The following is a 17,178-nucleotide window of genomic DNA, read 5'->3' as shown; positions in this document are numbered from 1 at the left end:
GGTGGGTCTGGGTAGGATGCTCTTTGGAGAGTCGGTATGGACTCAATAGGCCGAATGGCCTGCTTCCACATTGTAGGGATTTTATATTGGGGAGTTGTCATGGTAGCTGTCAGAGAAGAAGATGGAGGGGTTAGGCATTAGCATGAGTTGGACCTACTTTGGAATAGGAGTTATAAAAGGACATGGCTTCAAGGATAGTAGGGGGAAAGTCGGTATGGACTCAATAGGCCGAATGGCCTGCTTCCACATTGTAGGGATTTTATATTGGGGAGTTGTCATGGTAGCTGTCAGAGAAGAAGATGGAGGGCTTAGGCATTAGCATGAGTTGGACCTACTTTGGAATAGGAGTTAGAAAAGGACATGGCGTAGTACAGGGGCACTGGCAGGCATGGAGGGTATATGACCATGGGGCTGAGTACTGCAGCATAAGTCAATATAGATAGTATGAGGAGTAACGGGTATGGGTGGCGGAATGAGTTGGCATGTATAGGGGATGAGGATGTTTTCTGTTTCATTACCTCTTTTCATATTTTCAAAAAAGCACTAGAGCACTGGGGCTGGCTTTGTTATTCCACCTCTGTACTCAGTCAACGTCCAAACTCCTTCTAGGAACACCTTCCGTTGTCACCCTCCCTCTCCCAGAACAAAAATTTGATCTTCCTCTGCACTTCTTCCCAAGCCAGGTTTATCGAGCCTGAAATGACCTTACCTTGGGGCAAAAATTCAGGCCTCTAAGTCTGGATTGGAAAGATTGCGCTTGACATATGGGATAATTTTTGATAACTCTTATTCCTTTGGAACTTACTGCTGTTTCCCACTGTGATCCATGAATGGTCCTACTACTTTGTCTATCAAGTGCTATAAATAAATATCTCACCAATGCCCTATGTATAAACAACAATTTACAAACAGCTTCAGCTTCCAGCATTTCCCAATTCTGAAAGTAATTTTGAGCAAGCATACTACAGGTTAGCTTTAGCAACGCTGTGGAGAATCAATTATCATTTATGAAAAATTGTTCACACTGCATGTTCTATACCCTGCAACATTAATTCTATTTTCTACATCATTGCTTCTGACCAGTTTCCTATCGCATAGATGCAAAAATTAGCATGAAGCAAATGCTAAATTTACCAACTGAAAATTGACCATCAAGGACTGAAACGCCTCTGAAGCAAGGCACAGTGTGATTCCCACTTGTCTCATGCTTCACCTTGGTATCAAGTCAAACCATGAGACCATGCTCTGGAGTAAATTATTCTGTATTGACAGAATCAGTGAGAAGTAAAATTACTTCAAATTAATACTACTACAATAATGTGAAAGCACAGATCTTTCTTTCTTATATTCATCATGGTCTCTGTTCTCCTTATAGAAACACACCATTATTAACTCCATTCTCTATTTTCCTTTACGAAATTAAGTTAAAACTATTGTACTAGGTTATTTTAAATATTCATTACTCCTTCTGCCTTACCAACATAATATAATCCAGCCTCTAGAATTTTCATTAATTTCTCCAGCATTCAACCTGCTGTACTTCTGCCTTTCTCTGTTACATGCTTTACTTTCAACTCAGCAATATGCAACTTCAGTTTCGGTCCCATTACCTCACCACTATAGAGACTTCTCCAACATTTGAATAATCTAATACAGAGGAACCTCGATTATCCGAATACCAATTATCCGAAAATCAGATTATTCAAAGGAGATCTCGAGGTCTCCATAGAAACATTACATCAAAGACATGTTTCCAACAGTGATCACGTCTTTTGTTTACAGTGATTACGTCTTTTGCTTACAGTGATTAAACAGGAACTGTCTCCAAATAACTGACTTCCTGCCTCCCTCTCTCCCCACACTTTCCCTGGAGTTCTACAGAGGGCTGTACCCTAATCCCCCACCCCACCTTCCCCAGATAATCTGACCAACGTTGTCCTGTACAGTGCAGAGGTAGAACCTGTCAAAGAATTGCAGTAAAAAGATGTGTGACTGTGGCTGTGTGTGTGTGTGTGTGTGCGCTATTTGGAAACTTATCCCTCAAAGGTGGCAACAGCAGCAGTTTTGTAGTTGCTGTCCAATCCGGCTGCCCTGGAGAGGGGCAGTGGCAGTGTTGGACGGAGTGGGGGGAGGGCAGGGGGCGGTGTTGGACAAAGATGGGGGTGCAGTGTTGGACGGTTGGGAGGCAGTGTTGGATAGTTCGGGGACGGGGGGAGGGAGGCGGTGTTGGACGGTGGTGGGGTTGGGTATGGGGGCTCACGCACTGTGTGCTTCTGCAGTGTCCTGAACGGGGAGCAGACTTTAAAAACTCCAAGCCCCAGAAGAAAGGCATTTAATCGATTAACCGAATAACCGATTAACCGAACAAAATAGTGCCCGCCCATCTCATTCGGATAATCTGGGTTCCCCTATTTGTCAGAGTAATGCCCATAAACCTGGTAGCATTACTTTACAAAATACAATGGTGCAATTTGTTTTTTTGAGTTAAACATAAGATATATTTAGCATCACCAGCAGGGGTCATTCAAATTGTAAGTCAATTAAATGTGAATGATTTTAGGCAGATCTGCCACTTACAGAATCCCTTCCAAGAACCAATAATCATGACGCATGAAACAGATGCATCCTATTCTTATGTTGAAGCATGCCATACTTACATATCCCAATTTGGAGCTGCACGCAGTTGCTGTGTTAACACTGGAAACTGGAAACAAATACACAACAAAAATATTTTGAATATTTGTTTCATACGGTCATCCTGAGCAGTGTTCAAACTCTGAGATACATGTATACATGAATATAGATTGCTTATAACAATATTTATCATCTGATATTAATGAAGGTCAGAGGCATTTCACTATTTTCTAGACAGGTTGCAAAGTGGCTGTTACTATGACATCAATTGCAAAAAATCCACAACATAAATTCATAAAAAGAAATGCTCAAATCAGTTTGTAAACTACTTGGAGTATTTTCAGCAAGTCACTCTCCACTTCCAACTGGGCAAACAAATACTCTCAGAAATAACTGATATGCTACTACAAGATCTCAAGGTCAATGACACCCCACCCCACACACCCCCAACCAACAATCATTAAAAAAAAAAATAAGTTGAATTCAGGTCCTAGAAATAACAAGTGAACAGCTAAATGTGTCAGCTAAATAGCAACGTATTTATGAACAACATTGACAAAAATACATTTAGCAAATAATGATTTATTTTATTTAGAGGCATAAGCATTAAAAGAACTTTGCATAAATTTCGTCACAATGGTGTAAAATGAAGTGGACACAGTGATGCATGTGAAATCATTGCTATGAAACCACAAAAATTTGTGGGCCACTTTTTCTGATGACATCCAGGAATTCATTAATATTGCTGCAAATATCTTAATTCCAAGCAAGGCAATAAATACTGTTAGGTAAATGGTCTAACTTAAACAATAACAAAATTAACATAAAATAATAGCAACTTTAATGCAGTCATACATCCAAAGGCACTTGATAAGCGTGATGAAACAAAATTTGACCCTGCAGCATGTGAGGATATCCAAAGGCAGATGGCCAAAAGCTTGATAGAAGACAAACGTTTTAAACTGATTATTATAGAAGGAAACAAAAAAACTGCAGATGCTGGAATCCAATGTAGACAGGCAGGAGGCTAAAAGAACACAGCAAGCCAGGCAGCATCAGGAGGTGCAGAAGTGGACGTTTCGGATGTACTTCTTCTTCGGGACTGGGGGGGGGGGGGAGGAGGGGAGTGTGGGGGCAGGGTAGTGAATTGGAAATACGTGAATACAGGTAAAGGAGGTAAAGGGTATGACCTGGTTGGTCAATGGGAGGAATGAATCCAGTTGGTGGCAGGGAAGGGGAGGAGCTGTGAAGGGAGTTGGGGAAGGGGAGGGAGATTATTTGAAACTGCAGAATTCAATGTTGAGTCTTCCAAGCTGTGAGGTGTCCAGGTGGAAGATAAGGTGTTGTTCCTCAAATAGTCGCTGTCGTTTGTTTTGGCAATGGTGGAGGCCAAGGATGGTCATGTTGGAAAGGGAGTGGTTGGGGGAATTGAAATGGGTAATGTTATGAAGGTGAAAGTTACTTTTGAAAAAGTAATAAAGTGGATTGATGAGAGCAGAGCTGTGGACGTGATCTATATGGACTTCAATAAGACATTCAACAAGGTTCTTCATGGGACACTGGTTAGCAAGGTTAAATCTCATGGAATACAGGGAGAACTAGCCATTCGGATACAGAATTGGCTCGAAGGTAGTGCTGGAGGGTTGTTTTTCAGACTGGAGGCCTGTGACCAGTGGAGTGCCACAAGAATCGGTGCTGGACCTCTACTTTTTGAGATTTACATAAATGATTTGGATATATAGTTAGTAAGTGTGCAGATGACACCAAACTTGGAAGTGTAGTGGACAGCAAAGGTTACCTCAGATTACAACAGGATCTTGATCAGATGGGCCAATGGGCTGAGGAAGGGCAGATAGAATTTAATTTAGATAAATGTGAGGTGCTGCATTTTGGGAAAGCAAATCTTAGCAGGACTTATACACTTAATGGTAAGGTCCTATGGGAGTGTTGATGAACAAATAGATCTTGGAGTGCAGGTTCATAGCTCCTTGAAAGTAGAGTCACAGGTAGATAGGATAGTGAAGAAGGCGTTTGGTATGCTTTCCTTTATTGGTCAGAGTATTGAGTATAGGAATTGTGAGGACATGTGGCTGTACAGGACATTGGTTAGGCCACTTTTGGAATATTGCACTTTTGGAGACCAGTTTTGGTCTCCTTCCAATAGGAAAGATGTCGTGAAACCTGAAAGGGTTCAGAAAAAATTTACAAGGATGTTACCAGGGTTGGAGGATTTGAGCTATAGGGAGAGGCTGAATAGAGTAGGATTGGTTCCCTGAAGCGTCAAAGGCTGAGAGGTGATCTCATCGAGGTTTAAAAAAATCACGAGGGGCATGGATAGGGTAAATAAACAAAGTCTTTTTCCCCGAGGTGGGAAGTCCAGAACTAGAGAGCATAGGTTTAGAGTGAGAGAGGAAAGATATAAAAGGGACCTAAGGGGCAACGTTTTCACGCAGAGGGTGGTACATGTATGGAATGAGCTGCCAAAGGAAGTGGTGGAGACTGGTAAAATTGCAACATTTAAAAGGCATCTGGATGGGTATATGAATAGGAAACATTTAGAGGGATATGGGTCAAGTGTTGGCAGGTGGGAGTAGATTAGGCTGGGATAGCTGGTCGGCATGGATGAGTTGGACCAATGGGTCTGTTTCTGTGCTGTACATCTCTACAACTATGACTCTCGAATTTGAAGACATTACAGCACGGGTTAAATCATTTCTGCATTGCATGTTTAAATTAGCCGGGGGAAGAGTTCACCCCATGTCAGAACAGCAGACCCGGCTGCGATGCTCGGTGAGCCGTTCTCTAAGTTTACGCCCAGTCTCCCCATGTAGGGAGGACCACGTCGGGAGCACCTGATGCAGTAAACTAGGTTGGAAGAGAAGCAGGTGACCCTCTGCCTCACCTGGAAGGACTGTTTGGGGTCCTGGCTGGAGGTGAGGGGATGGTGTACCGGCAGGTTTTGCATCTTTTCTGGTTGCAGGGCAAGGCACCTGGGGGTTTGGTGGCAGGGATGGCGTGAACCAAGGACTGTCGGAGGGAACAATCCTTGCTGAAGGCTGAGAGGGGTGGGGAGGGGAAGATGTTCTTAATGGTCTATTTGGAGTTGGTGCAAGTGTTTGAGGATGATGTGCTGGATGTGGATACTGGTGGGGTGGTAGGTGAGGACAAGGGGGACTCTCCTTATTACATCGGGAGGGGATGGTGGTTTAGAGTGGTGGAATGGGGAATGGAGGTGGTGGAGAGGAGGCTGTCTGGATGATGGAGGGAGGAAAAGCCTGTTGTTCAAAGTAGGTTGACATCTGGGATGCTCGAGGGTGGAATGTCTCCTCGTCTGAGTAGATGCGGTGGAGGCGGAGGAATTGGAAGAATAGGATGGAGCTCTTGCACGATACTAGGTGGGATGAGGTGTAGCCCAGGCAGTTATGGGAGTCTGTAGGTTTGTTGGAAACGCCCGTCTGAAGACAGTCGCTGGAGGTGGAAGTGGTGAGGTCAGTAAAGGGGATGGAGGTGACCAAGATGGACCAAGTGAATTTGAGGGCGGGGTGGAACTTGTGAGCGAAGTCTTTGAACTGCTCCAGTTCAGCCTGGGTGCGGGACATTGCGTCGATTCAGTCATCGGTGTAACGGTGGAAGAGTTAGGGTACAGTGCATGTGTGGCTGCTGCAGAGGGACTGTTCGATACGGCTGACAAAGAGGCAGGCGCAGCTTGGACCCATCCCTAGCCACCCCCTCGATGTGGAGGAATCGGATGGAGTTAAAGGAAAGGTTATTGAGGGTGAGGACCAGTTCGGCGAGGCAGAGGAGGGTATTGGTGGAGGGGAACTCAATGGGTCGATTGAAGAGGAAGAAACGGCGGGCCTGGAGCCATCCTTGTGGGGTCTAGATGTGTATAAGCACTGCATGTCCATAGTGAAGAGAAAGTGCTGTGAGCCAGGGAACTGGAAGTTGTTGAAGATATGGAGGGTGTGGTTGGTGTCACGGATGTAGGTGGGAAGTGCCTGAACTAAGGGGGAGAGGATAGTCTCGAGGTAGGACAAGATGAATCTGTGGGGCAGGAACATGTCAAGATGATGGGTTGGCCAGGGCAGTTGGGCTATAGATCTTGGAGAGCAGGTAGAACTGGACAGTACAGCGCTGGGGGATTATGAGTGTGGAGGCAATGGAGGGGAGATCATCAGTGGCAGAGGCAATGAGGACACTGATGGTGTCTTGGATTTGGGAATGAAGGGTTGTGGTGGGATCGTGGGCAAGGGGAAGGTAGGATGTGGACTCGGAGAGTTGGCGTTTGGCCTCTTTGATATGGAGGTCCGTCCTCGAGACTACCACCACCCCACCTTTGTCAGCTGGTTTGATGACAACAGTCTCTAGATAGACATCTACTACAAACCTACAGACTCCCAGTACTACCTGGACTATACCTCCTCTCATCCAGTATCCTGCGAAAACTCCATCCCATTCTCCCAATTCCTCCGCCGCATCTGCTTGGACGAGGAGATATTTCACTCGCGAGCATCCCAGATGTTCACCTATTTTGAATAACAGGCTTTTCCTCCCTCCATCATCCACACAGCCCTCCACGGCACCACTTCCATTCCCCGTTCTACCACTCTTAAACCACCATCCCCTCCCAACACATTAAAGACAGAGACCCCATTGTCCTCACCTCCATGCCATCAGTCTCCGCATCCAACACATCATCCTCAAAAACTTGCGCCAACTCCAAATAGACCCCATCATCAAGAACATCTTCCCCTCCCCACCCCTCTCAGCCTTCCACAAGGACTGTTCCCTCTAACAATTGTTGGTTCACGACACCCCCTGCCATTAAACGCCCAGGTACCTTCCCCTGCAACCAGAAAAGATGCAAAACCTGCCAGTACACCACCCCCCTCACCTCCAGCCAGGGCCCCAAACAGTCCTTTCAGGTGAGACAGAGGTTCACCTGCCTCTCTTCCAACCTAGTTTACTGCATCAGGTGCTCCCGATGTGGTCTTCTCTACATGGGGGAAGACCGAATATAAACTTAGAGAACGGCTCACCGAGCATCGCAGCCGGGTCCACAGGTACAGACCTGACCTCCCAGTCACTGCCCATCTCAATTCCCCAAACTACTCCCTTTCCGACATGAATATCCTTGGCTTTCTCCATTGCCAAAACAAACCATAGCACCTATTGGAGAAATAACAACTTATCTTCTGCCTGAGCACTCTACAGGCCAGAAAACTCGATACTGAGTTCTCCAATTTCAAATAACCTCTCTCCCCATCCCGACTCTCTTCACAGCCCCTCCCCTTCCCTGCCTTTGCTCCCTGCCACCAACCGAATTTACTCCTCCCATTGACCAACCAGGTCGTACCCTCTACCTGTCTTCACCTATTCCTACTTCACCACCCTGCCCCCACCTCCCCCTTTATTTGCAGCTCCTCCCACATCCACCTTAGACCTGAAGAAGGGATACATCCAAAACATCGACTTCTGCACCTCCTGATGCTGCCTGGCTTGCTATGCTCTTCCAGCCTCCTGCCTCTTATAGAAGGACAGACAGGCATAGATGTTTGAGAGGATTTTCCAAATCTTAGAACCATATCAACTGGTGGCACAGCTGCCAATGATGGGTCACATGCAACACAAGGAAATTAATGAGGCCAGAAGTGAAGGAGTACAGTGAGGGCTCCAGATGAACCAAGTAGTAAAGATGTGAAGAAGCAAGATCCTCATGGAAAGATTTAAAACAAGAATGAGGATTCTATAATTTTGAACAGAAACTAATGTAGTTCCGCATACAGATCAATAGTGGATGAACTTTTTGAATGTGATATGGCAGGAAGGGTTTTGCATTACATTATGTTTACAAATCGTAGAAAGTGAGAAGCAAGAATGCCATGTAATACTCACATCTAATGTGGATAAAAGTATGGATGAACTGAGGTACAGATACAGTCAGACAATGTTGGAGGTGAAAACAGGTAGTCTTAGTAATAGCACAGGTCTTGGGTTCAAATATGTTGCAATGGCTGGGAACAGTCTATTTCAGTCTCACACCATTGCCAGGGAGATGAATGTAGCTGAAAATGTGTTGCTGGAAAAGCGTAGCAGGTCAGGCAGCATCCAGGGAACAGGAGAATCGACGTTTCGGGTCCTGAAGAAGGGCTTATGCCCGAAACGTCGATTCTCCTGTTCCCTGGATGCTGCCTGACCTGCTGCGCTTTTCCAACAACACATTTTCAGCTCTGATCTCCAGCATCTGCAGACCTCACTTTCTCCCGGGAGATGAATGTAGTCAGTTGCAAGGGAATTGACAATATTTTTGATCTTCCCACTATCTACTGCATGAAACTGCTGTTCATTTAATCTTGGACAACAGACATGTAGTGTGATGATTTAAGACAGTGTGGCATGGCATGTCAAGAGGTTGGTGGAGAGATAAAGCTGGGCATTGTTAACATACTGATTATGTGGTGTTAGACAATATCATTAAGGGCCAGAATGGATACAAGATGCCTGGGAAACCGCAACTCCAACAACACTCAACAAGTTTGATACCATCTAGGACAAAGTAGTCCACTTGATGGGCACCTCATCCAACACTTCAACATTCATTCCCTTATCCACTAATGCACATGGGCAGCAGTGTGTACCATCCATAAGATGCACTGCAGCAACTTGCTAATGTTCCTTCAGCAGCACCTTCCAAGCCCACAATCATGACACCAAGAATGGCAAGGACAGCAGATGCACGGATAGGATAAACAGACAAAGTCTTTTCCCTGGGGGTGGGGGGAGTCCAGAACTAGAGGGCATAGGTTTAGGGTGAGGGGGAAAAGATATAAAAGAGACCTAAGGGGCAACGTTTTCAAGCAGAGGTGGTATGTGTATGGAATAAGCTGCCAAAGGAAGTGGTGGAGGCTAGTACAATTGCAACATTTAAACAGCATCTGGATGGGTATAGGAATAGGAAGGTTTTGGAGGAATATGAGCCAGGTGCTGGCAGGTGGGACTAGTTTGGGTTGCTGTACATCTCTATGACTATGACTCTGTGCACAAGAACACCTACACCTGCAGATTATCATACTAAATTGGAGGGGAACCAATGTCCTGGTCGGGAGATTTACTAGAACTACTTGGAATGGTTTAAACTAGTTTGGCAGAGGGGTGGGGATCCTAAATTGCACTCCATCCTGACTTGAACTATATTGCTGTTCTTTCACTGTCACTGGATCAAAATGTTTAAACTCCCTTCCAAACAGCACTGCTGGTGTACCTAACTCCTTTGAAGTGCAGTGGTTCAAGTAGCTTGCTATCATTTTCTTAAAAACAATTAGGATGGGCAATAAATGTTGACCTAACCAGCAATGCCTACATCTAATAGATATTTAAAACAAGAGAGAGCAACATGATATACAATCTGCCAAAATCTGCATAAAAATGGTAATGTAATTACACGTAGTTCTCCTATAATGCTGTAGTTGCATTCCCATGTGATGTTATAGCAAGTCATGCAATAGAAATAATAGGGCCTATGAGATAAACATGGTTGGGGCAAACCACCAAAAATACCAGTAAAAATCAAAACAAAAATTATAGTTAGCCTAACACAAATGATAGCACAGTCTAAACAACTTTTGACCAGTTATAACTGACCTGTTATATGGTACTGTATAGTACAATTCATCAGAATCGTCAAATGATTACTCTTGATTGACATCTATACCTACTGGTTGCACTACATTCTAGCCAGTCTTCTAATCCCATCCAATGGTAACACTGGACAAGTCAGATTCCATAATGAAACCTGCCTTGACAGTTCAAGGGCTGAATCTTAATTTCTTTCTCTAAGTGTCAGTTTTGTAAAGTTTTACAGAGGGTTTCACATCATGTTGCTTGGAAACATCTATCATCTTATTTTACAAAGCCTGCCTGATTTATTATCAATCCTACTCTTTGGGGCCCCTCTCACACATTCTAGCACCATTATGCCATGTGCCATTTCCAAACCAACTCACCACTTCCTGGATATCCCAGAATTGACCAGCATCTGTGGTGCAGCACCATCTTTAAAAAGGTATTGTGCACCCAGGCAACAGCTATCAGTCTGCTGCAGAACCAGCCCTGCATGGTTCCTGACATTGGTCCTGGATGTGGCAGGCAATGGAAAACTGCTGCCTCTCTTTATGGGCAGGTACAAGGAGATGCTGCTGATTGGGATAGGGTGATGCAGAGACAGGATGTCTTTTTCTCCCAGGCCAACATAGGATGCTATTCTATTGGAACCACGTCAACCTGGACCAGTGTTGCCATCTAAGCCAGTGCAGCCTCATCCATCTGCAAGAATGCACAGAATGCAGGAAGAAAATCAACCACCTTCTCCACTCTGCCAGTGGAAGTGCCACCATCTTCTTGTTGATATCTCACATTCACTTTACTTCTGCTGCTGTACCCACCATTTCCTGCAGCATCTTCCCCACTCATTCTCATCCTTGCGAACATCTGACCCTGACTAACCCTGAATCTCTTCTGCACAACCTACTCAACTCCAAAGGACATCTCCACACATGCACCAAAAGTAACAGTGTGCCACTCACCTTTTTCTCCTTCACCCACTATGTGCAGAGTTTCCTGACTCTAACCACCCTGAGAGGCTGACTGACCAAGTCTAAGCCCCTGTACTGGTTCTTAAATTAACAGATTGCTCCCAGCTTCTTGTCCTCAGGCTGTAGAGACATTTTCACGATGCTTTTCCAAGTCTACTAGCACAAACATTTCACAATATCTTTAACGAAGCTCTTCAAAAGAAAGTGCAGGAACCGACTGATCACATGATGCTGACATGGAGTCCAGAACTCCATGCACAGTGACACTTATTTTCAGGAATGAGAATTGCGTACCAGCAAATGGAAGTTCGCTTTATTAAAAACGGTTGGCAATTCACAAATTGCGTTACAGACAAATCCTGTTTAATGAACGTGCATTATAAGACAACTACCTGTATCTTAATTGATAATTACCAGAAGAACATTGATTCCTTAATCAACTTTGGCCTCATAAGCGCAACTTATGTTCAGAGAGGTATTATAGTTTCAGGTTGTTGACAGAACCACCTTCTCTTACAGCAGTGCAGCAGCACTTGCACGAAGTTAACTGCAACCTCAATGATTAGGAAGGTGTAACTATCTTCAACAGCAATAACGCACATGATCAGCAATTATTTCACTTGCAGTAATCCGTTTACATGATTTAACATACTTCAACTTTACAGTAATCTGATTGTGGTGTTCACTTGGCACTTTCTAAGCTGTTGGTCTTCTGCAACAAACAGCAAACACAGCACCTGCCAGACTGACGTAGGCTTAGAAGCTTGTTTAAAGGACAGTACAGCATTGCTGCATATTCTCTTCAAACAATAGATACAGTTGTGAAGGCTAAAGGAACAAATTAAAAAGTAATTAACTTTTTCTTTCTTGTACATCTTTTGGAAATTCTTTTATTTGGGATGAAACATAAATATGAAGCACAAAAAAGCTAACAAAACCAGAACACACAAAAACATTCATATAATGAACTTGCATTTTTATAGTACTTTAAAGGACGACAAGATTGCAAGTTACATTAAAGGAGTTTCAAATTAAATCAAATAAATCTGACATAGAGTTGCATATATGAGGACAGGTGACTAAAAACCTGGTCAGATATAAGAAGAATCTTTAAGGAAAAAGGGGAGCGAAGCAAAGTTAAGAAAAACAATCATGGATGAAGGTTCCAGAAACAGATGAGCTGAGCAGGGGTGAAGTTGGGTAACATTTTGGATGTTAAAGTGACTGTTTTGGTGTTGAATCAGATATATGGTTGGAAAAAAATCTTTATGTCAGCTTTGAGACCAAGATTGTCAGCAATGTGGTTCAAATGCCAAGTGTAAGAGCTGGCTATATTTTTGCAACCGAGGTTGCAGTACAGTCATAGAGCTGTACAGCACGCAAACAGACCCTTTGGTCCGACCCGTCCATGCCGACTAGATAACCCAACCAAATCCAGTCCCACGTGCCAGCACCCGGCCCATATCCCTCCAAGCCCTTCCTATTCATATACCCATCCAAATGCCTCTTAAATATTGCAATTGTACCAGCCTCCACCACTTCCTTTGGCAGCTCATTCCATATACACGTACCACCCTCTGCATGAAAAAGTTTCCCCTTAGATCTCTTTTATATCTTTCCACTCTCATCCTAAACCTATGCCCTCTAGTTCTGGACTCCCCCACCCCAGGAAAAAGACTGTGTCTATTTATCCTATCCATGCCCCTCATGATTTTGTAAACCTCTATAAGGTCACCCCTCAGCCTCCGATGCTCCAGGGAAAACAGCCCCAGCCTATTCAGCCTCTCCCGATAGTTCAAATCCTCCAACCCTGGCAACATTCTTGTAAATCTTTTCTGACCCTTTCAAGTTTCACAACATCTTTCCGATAAGAAGGAGACCAGAATTGCATGTAATATTCCAACAGTGGCCTAACTAATGACCTCCTAACCCCTGTACTCAATACTCTGACCAATAAAGGAAAACATACTAAACCGTTTGTGTGGAAAGCTTCTACCCATCTAATAAACTGGTCAACAATGACCAGACAGAATTTCTTTTTTTGACTTTGTGGGCGTGGTCCTATAAAGTCCATTCGATGTGTTCTTACAGTCCAAGTGGATGTGGCTGATGGCTCATTTTGATTTTAATTTCCTGTCCTGGTTCTGTCTTTGTACACGCAGAGCATCTCTGCCAAAATTTTGTTATGTCTCTTCCCATTCCTTTCCACATGCAGCATTAGATATTAGCTGTATAATTTTAACCCTCCCTGCGTTTTCTAATCCATGGTAAGCACTACATAGGGTCTGTTGGAAAATGTGGAAGCCACCACCTTACCTTCCTTTAAATATCATCGGCTACTAATACTGCCCCATCTTTAATCCATTCCACTTTTTCCTGTGAGCTAGCTGCTTCTTGTAAACCTAAAGGGTTCCATTCATCATCTTTGGCTTCTTGATGCCTCACAGCTGCTATCGTTATCACTTTCTGTTCTAGCATTGCTTTTGCTGCATACTCGTTACTTCTCGCTCTGTGCCTGAATTGGTGTGTTTTTACTTTATTGACTGCGGCCTCCTTCAGCTCGATTGCTGCAGCTATTAGGTCCTTGACTAGGGTCTCATGTTGAATTATACTACCACCCGAGGTAACATAACCTCATCTTGTCCATGACATCATGTAGTCAAGGACCACACCAAAAGCATATCCACTGTCTGTCTAGATGTTAATCCTTTGTCCTTTTCCTAACTGCAGAGCAGCAGTAAGTACTTTTAGTTTGACGACCTGGGCAGAGGGACATCCTTCTATCCTATTTCCTGCCAAATGTTCCCCTTTCAAATTAACTACGGCTCGCCCCATTCAGCCTCACCTGGATATAATACTTCCATGCTCTAACTCCAAACATACATTTCACATCTGGCCCCACTAATGGCTCTTCCTTAACATGAGCCTGTTTCTCCTCTTCCTGCTCCATGAGGGGATACAATCATGTGTCTGTTCTTCCTGATTCACATAGCTTGCTGGGTTCTCCCTATTATCTTTAATCATTTTCAAATGCTTGTCTCCTGGCAATAGTGCGAATTCAGATTTGGTTCGCCAGCCATCTGTAACACCTCTCAGTTTGTCAGCTTCTAATTGATGGACGATTCTATGTGGGGATTAAAATACCAATTTCCCTAATTGTGTCAACTGGGAGGATGTCATTAGTGCCCATGTAGCACATGGGATGGCCAGACACTCAAGTGTAGGCCCATCATGACTGGATCCGTTTTATCTGAAGAGTATCCCACAAGCTAGAGCTTGTCTCTGTGTCTGTAACACTACTGCAGGATGACTGCCCTTGGCTTTCATTGCAAAAGAGGTGAAAGGGCTTTTTCAGGTCAGGGAGTCCTAGTGCTGGTGCGGAGGCCAGTGTCTACTTGATTTAAACAAAGGCCACCTCTTGCTCAAATCACCATTCAATTTTCTCTGAGCTAACCCACCCTCCTTTGCTAAGGTTTTGCAGGGGTTCGGCTAGTTCGCCGTAATTTTTGACAAAGTTCCTGCAATAGTTAAAAAGTCCGAGGACTTGTCTTATCCCTACAACAGTAAATGAATTCTTTTCTCATTTCCAATATTGCAATTGAATTATTATCACCTGTCCAGTTCCAGAAATCTGGAGAGATTCACAGTTCATGGAGTACAAGCTTGTAATATTTTAAAATAGAAGTCAAATATTTTTGTTTGATTCAAACAAAACATAGTTTGTTCTTTCTCAGAGATGTCTCATTTTTAAAAAAGTTAGTTCATAACTCATTCTAGATATCTCTATGTAAATTTGTCCAAATTCAAAGTTCTGTTTTATTCTCTCAATGTTACTAACAATTTTTATACATTGGAATTTCTAATACTTAATACTTCTAATGTTTCCACAGTACTTGTCCAATGCTGACAAATAAAAAACCTCCAAACATTTCTCATCAAGCAGAATGGGTTAATTATTAATTCCATCATCCTTATCTCCTCCTCCTTAAAGAGTAATGCTTTAAGAAAAAGCCTACCTTCGTTGCCTTTTCTAATTCCTCTATCAGTTTTTGCAGATTTTAGAACACACCATCAGAATTTTGTTCAGAGAATTACATTTCCAAGATTCCAAATTTTCTATTATTTGCATACTTTCACACCAAAGTACACTTATAATGAGCAAATCTTATAATCCGGAATTTAAGATTCACTCGTGTTAAAATGGTATTTGGAAGTTCACTGGCGAAAAAGTGCAATTCCAAATATGATAATTTCTGGAATTAAAATTTATCCCAATTCCAAACATATCCAGGGCAAATTCCAAAAGTAAATTTTTTTACCAAACTTTACAAACCAAAAATTTAAATCAACATTCCGTTGCAGATTTCTGCTTGACACACCCATTGATAGTTTCTTAAAAGGACATTACAGTAACTATGCATGTCCCACATTTATAGAGGCATACCACACTTTTACATCACCATAGATTCCCAAAATGTAAACGAACGTCAAAGGATACCCAGATCTCAAGCTCCAGGGAACAAAAATACACAAATTGCACAAGACAACATTTAGCAACCAACCAACAAAGGTGCATTCAAACCAGACCACAAAGAGTTAACCCTTCTACAAGGTTGAGTGAACTAGCACAGAAAGCTGTCTCCCTCTCTCCCTTGTGAACATTGCAGCTGTTTTAGCTTGTTTCTATCCTTTTTTCGTTCTGCTTAAACAGAGCCGCAAGAATGATGAACCCTTTCTGTATCTTTCCAAGTCTGGAATTAATACCTTAATTTATTCTCAAAAACAGTCTGCAGAATAGAATTATAGGGACCCCAGCAGATCTTATCCTTTCCATCACTTCTTGCCATTTCCCCGGATTCCCTCCCGATGATGTCTGAGGCAATCCGCTGCTTCTAATCAGCGTTATTTTTTTACCCACAGATTTCCAACATTTTATAAATCTTTTCCTTACACTTCCGAGGCACTCCACCTCATGCTTTTCCTTGCACATTCGCTCCCGAAGCATTCCACCTCGCTCTTTTCCTTGCGGTTTCACGCCCCATCCACCATTTTGCTGGAGTAGGCTGTTTGATTCTGTTTATCCCTTGTCAGCCATTTTGTATCTTTCAAATATAGGCAGCCCTTACACCAAGGATAGAATCATGTCAGGTACAAGGGAAAGGACATGGTGACTGAGTCAAAGGCAATAGCTTCAGATTCTCCAATGTTTAGCTGGTGTAAACTTCTGCTTAGTTAGTAATGACAGTAAGACGAAAAATGACAAATTAGAGGCAGTGAAGGCGTCAACAAAGATAGTAATGAGGTAGAGCTGGGTGTTGTCAGTGTACATTCAGGGTCTGTCATTGCATCTTTGGATGAAGTTGCCAAGGGGTGACAGATGTGTAGATGTGAAGTAGCAGAGGCCAAGGAATGATACTTGGAGGACACTAGAAGAATAAAATTGTTGAAACTTTTACAATGGCCTTCATGGATTAGAGAGGAAGGTCTCATCCCCATATACAGAATCATACAGCACAGAAAGAGACCTTTTGGTCCAATTCGCCCATACCGACCAAGTTTCCCAAGCTAAACTAGTCTCCGTTTATCTGCATTTGGCCCATTTCCCTCTAAACCTTTCCTATTTGTGTAATTATCTAAATGTCTTTTAACTGTTAAAACTGCATCTACCATTTCCAGTTAAGTATACCTGCGAATCACCCTCTGAGTGAAAAGTTTGCCCGTCAGGTCACTTTTAATCCTCTCACCTTAAAAATATGCCTTCTAGTTTTGAACTCCTCTAACTTAGGACAAAAACATTTGTTATTCATCTTAGCTATACCACTCATAATTTTATAAACTTCTATAAGGTCACCTCCTAATTTCCTATGCTTCAGAGAAAAACATTCCAACCTAACCAGTCTCTCCTTATAACTCAAAACCTCCAGTCCTGGAAACATCCTCAAAAGTCTTTTCT

General features: G+C 43.2%; 1 protein-coding gene across 21 annotated transcripts in view; it reads right to left on the bottom strand.

Annotated features, from left to right (window-relative positions):
* ulk4 (unc-51 like kinase 4) overlaps positions 1-17,178 on the bottom strand; it is a 497,483-nt gene that overhangs the window by 410,859 nt on the left and 69,446 nt on the right. For all 21 annotated transcript variants that reach the window (XR_006315934.1, XR_006315935.1, XM_043719550.1 and 18 more), the window contains one exon: positions 2,658-2,704. Coding sequence is in view for 19 of the 21 variants with exons in the window: in XM_043719550.1 (XP_043575485.1) it covers positions 2,658-2,704 (47 nt within the window). In the remaining 2 variants the exon portion in view is untranslated. The remainder of the gene's footprint in view (positions 1-2,657; positions 2,705-17,178) is intronic.

Source organism: Chiloscyllium plagiosum, chromosome 29 (assembly GCF_004010195.1).
Source record: "Chiloscyllium plagiosum isolate BGI_BamShark_2017 chromosome 29, ASM401019v2, whole genome shotgun sequence".
In the NCBI taxonomy this organism is placed as follows: domain Eukaryota; kingdom Metazoa; phylum Chordata; class Chondrichthyes; order Orectolobiformes; family Hemiscylliidae; genus Chiloscyllium; species Chiloscyllium plagiosum.
Note: the sequence above shows the minus strand (reverse complement) of the source record. Positions and strands in the feature narration are given on the sequence as shown.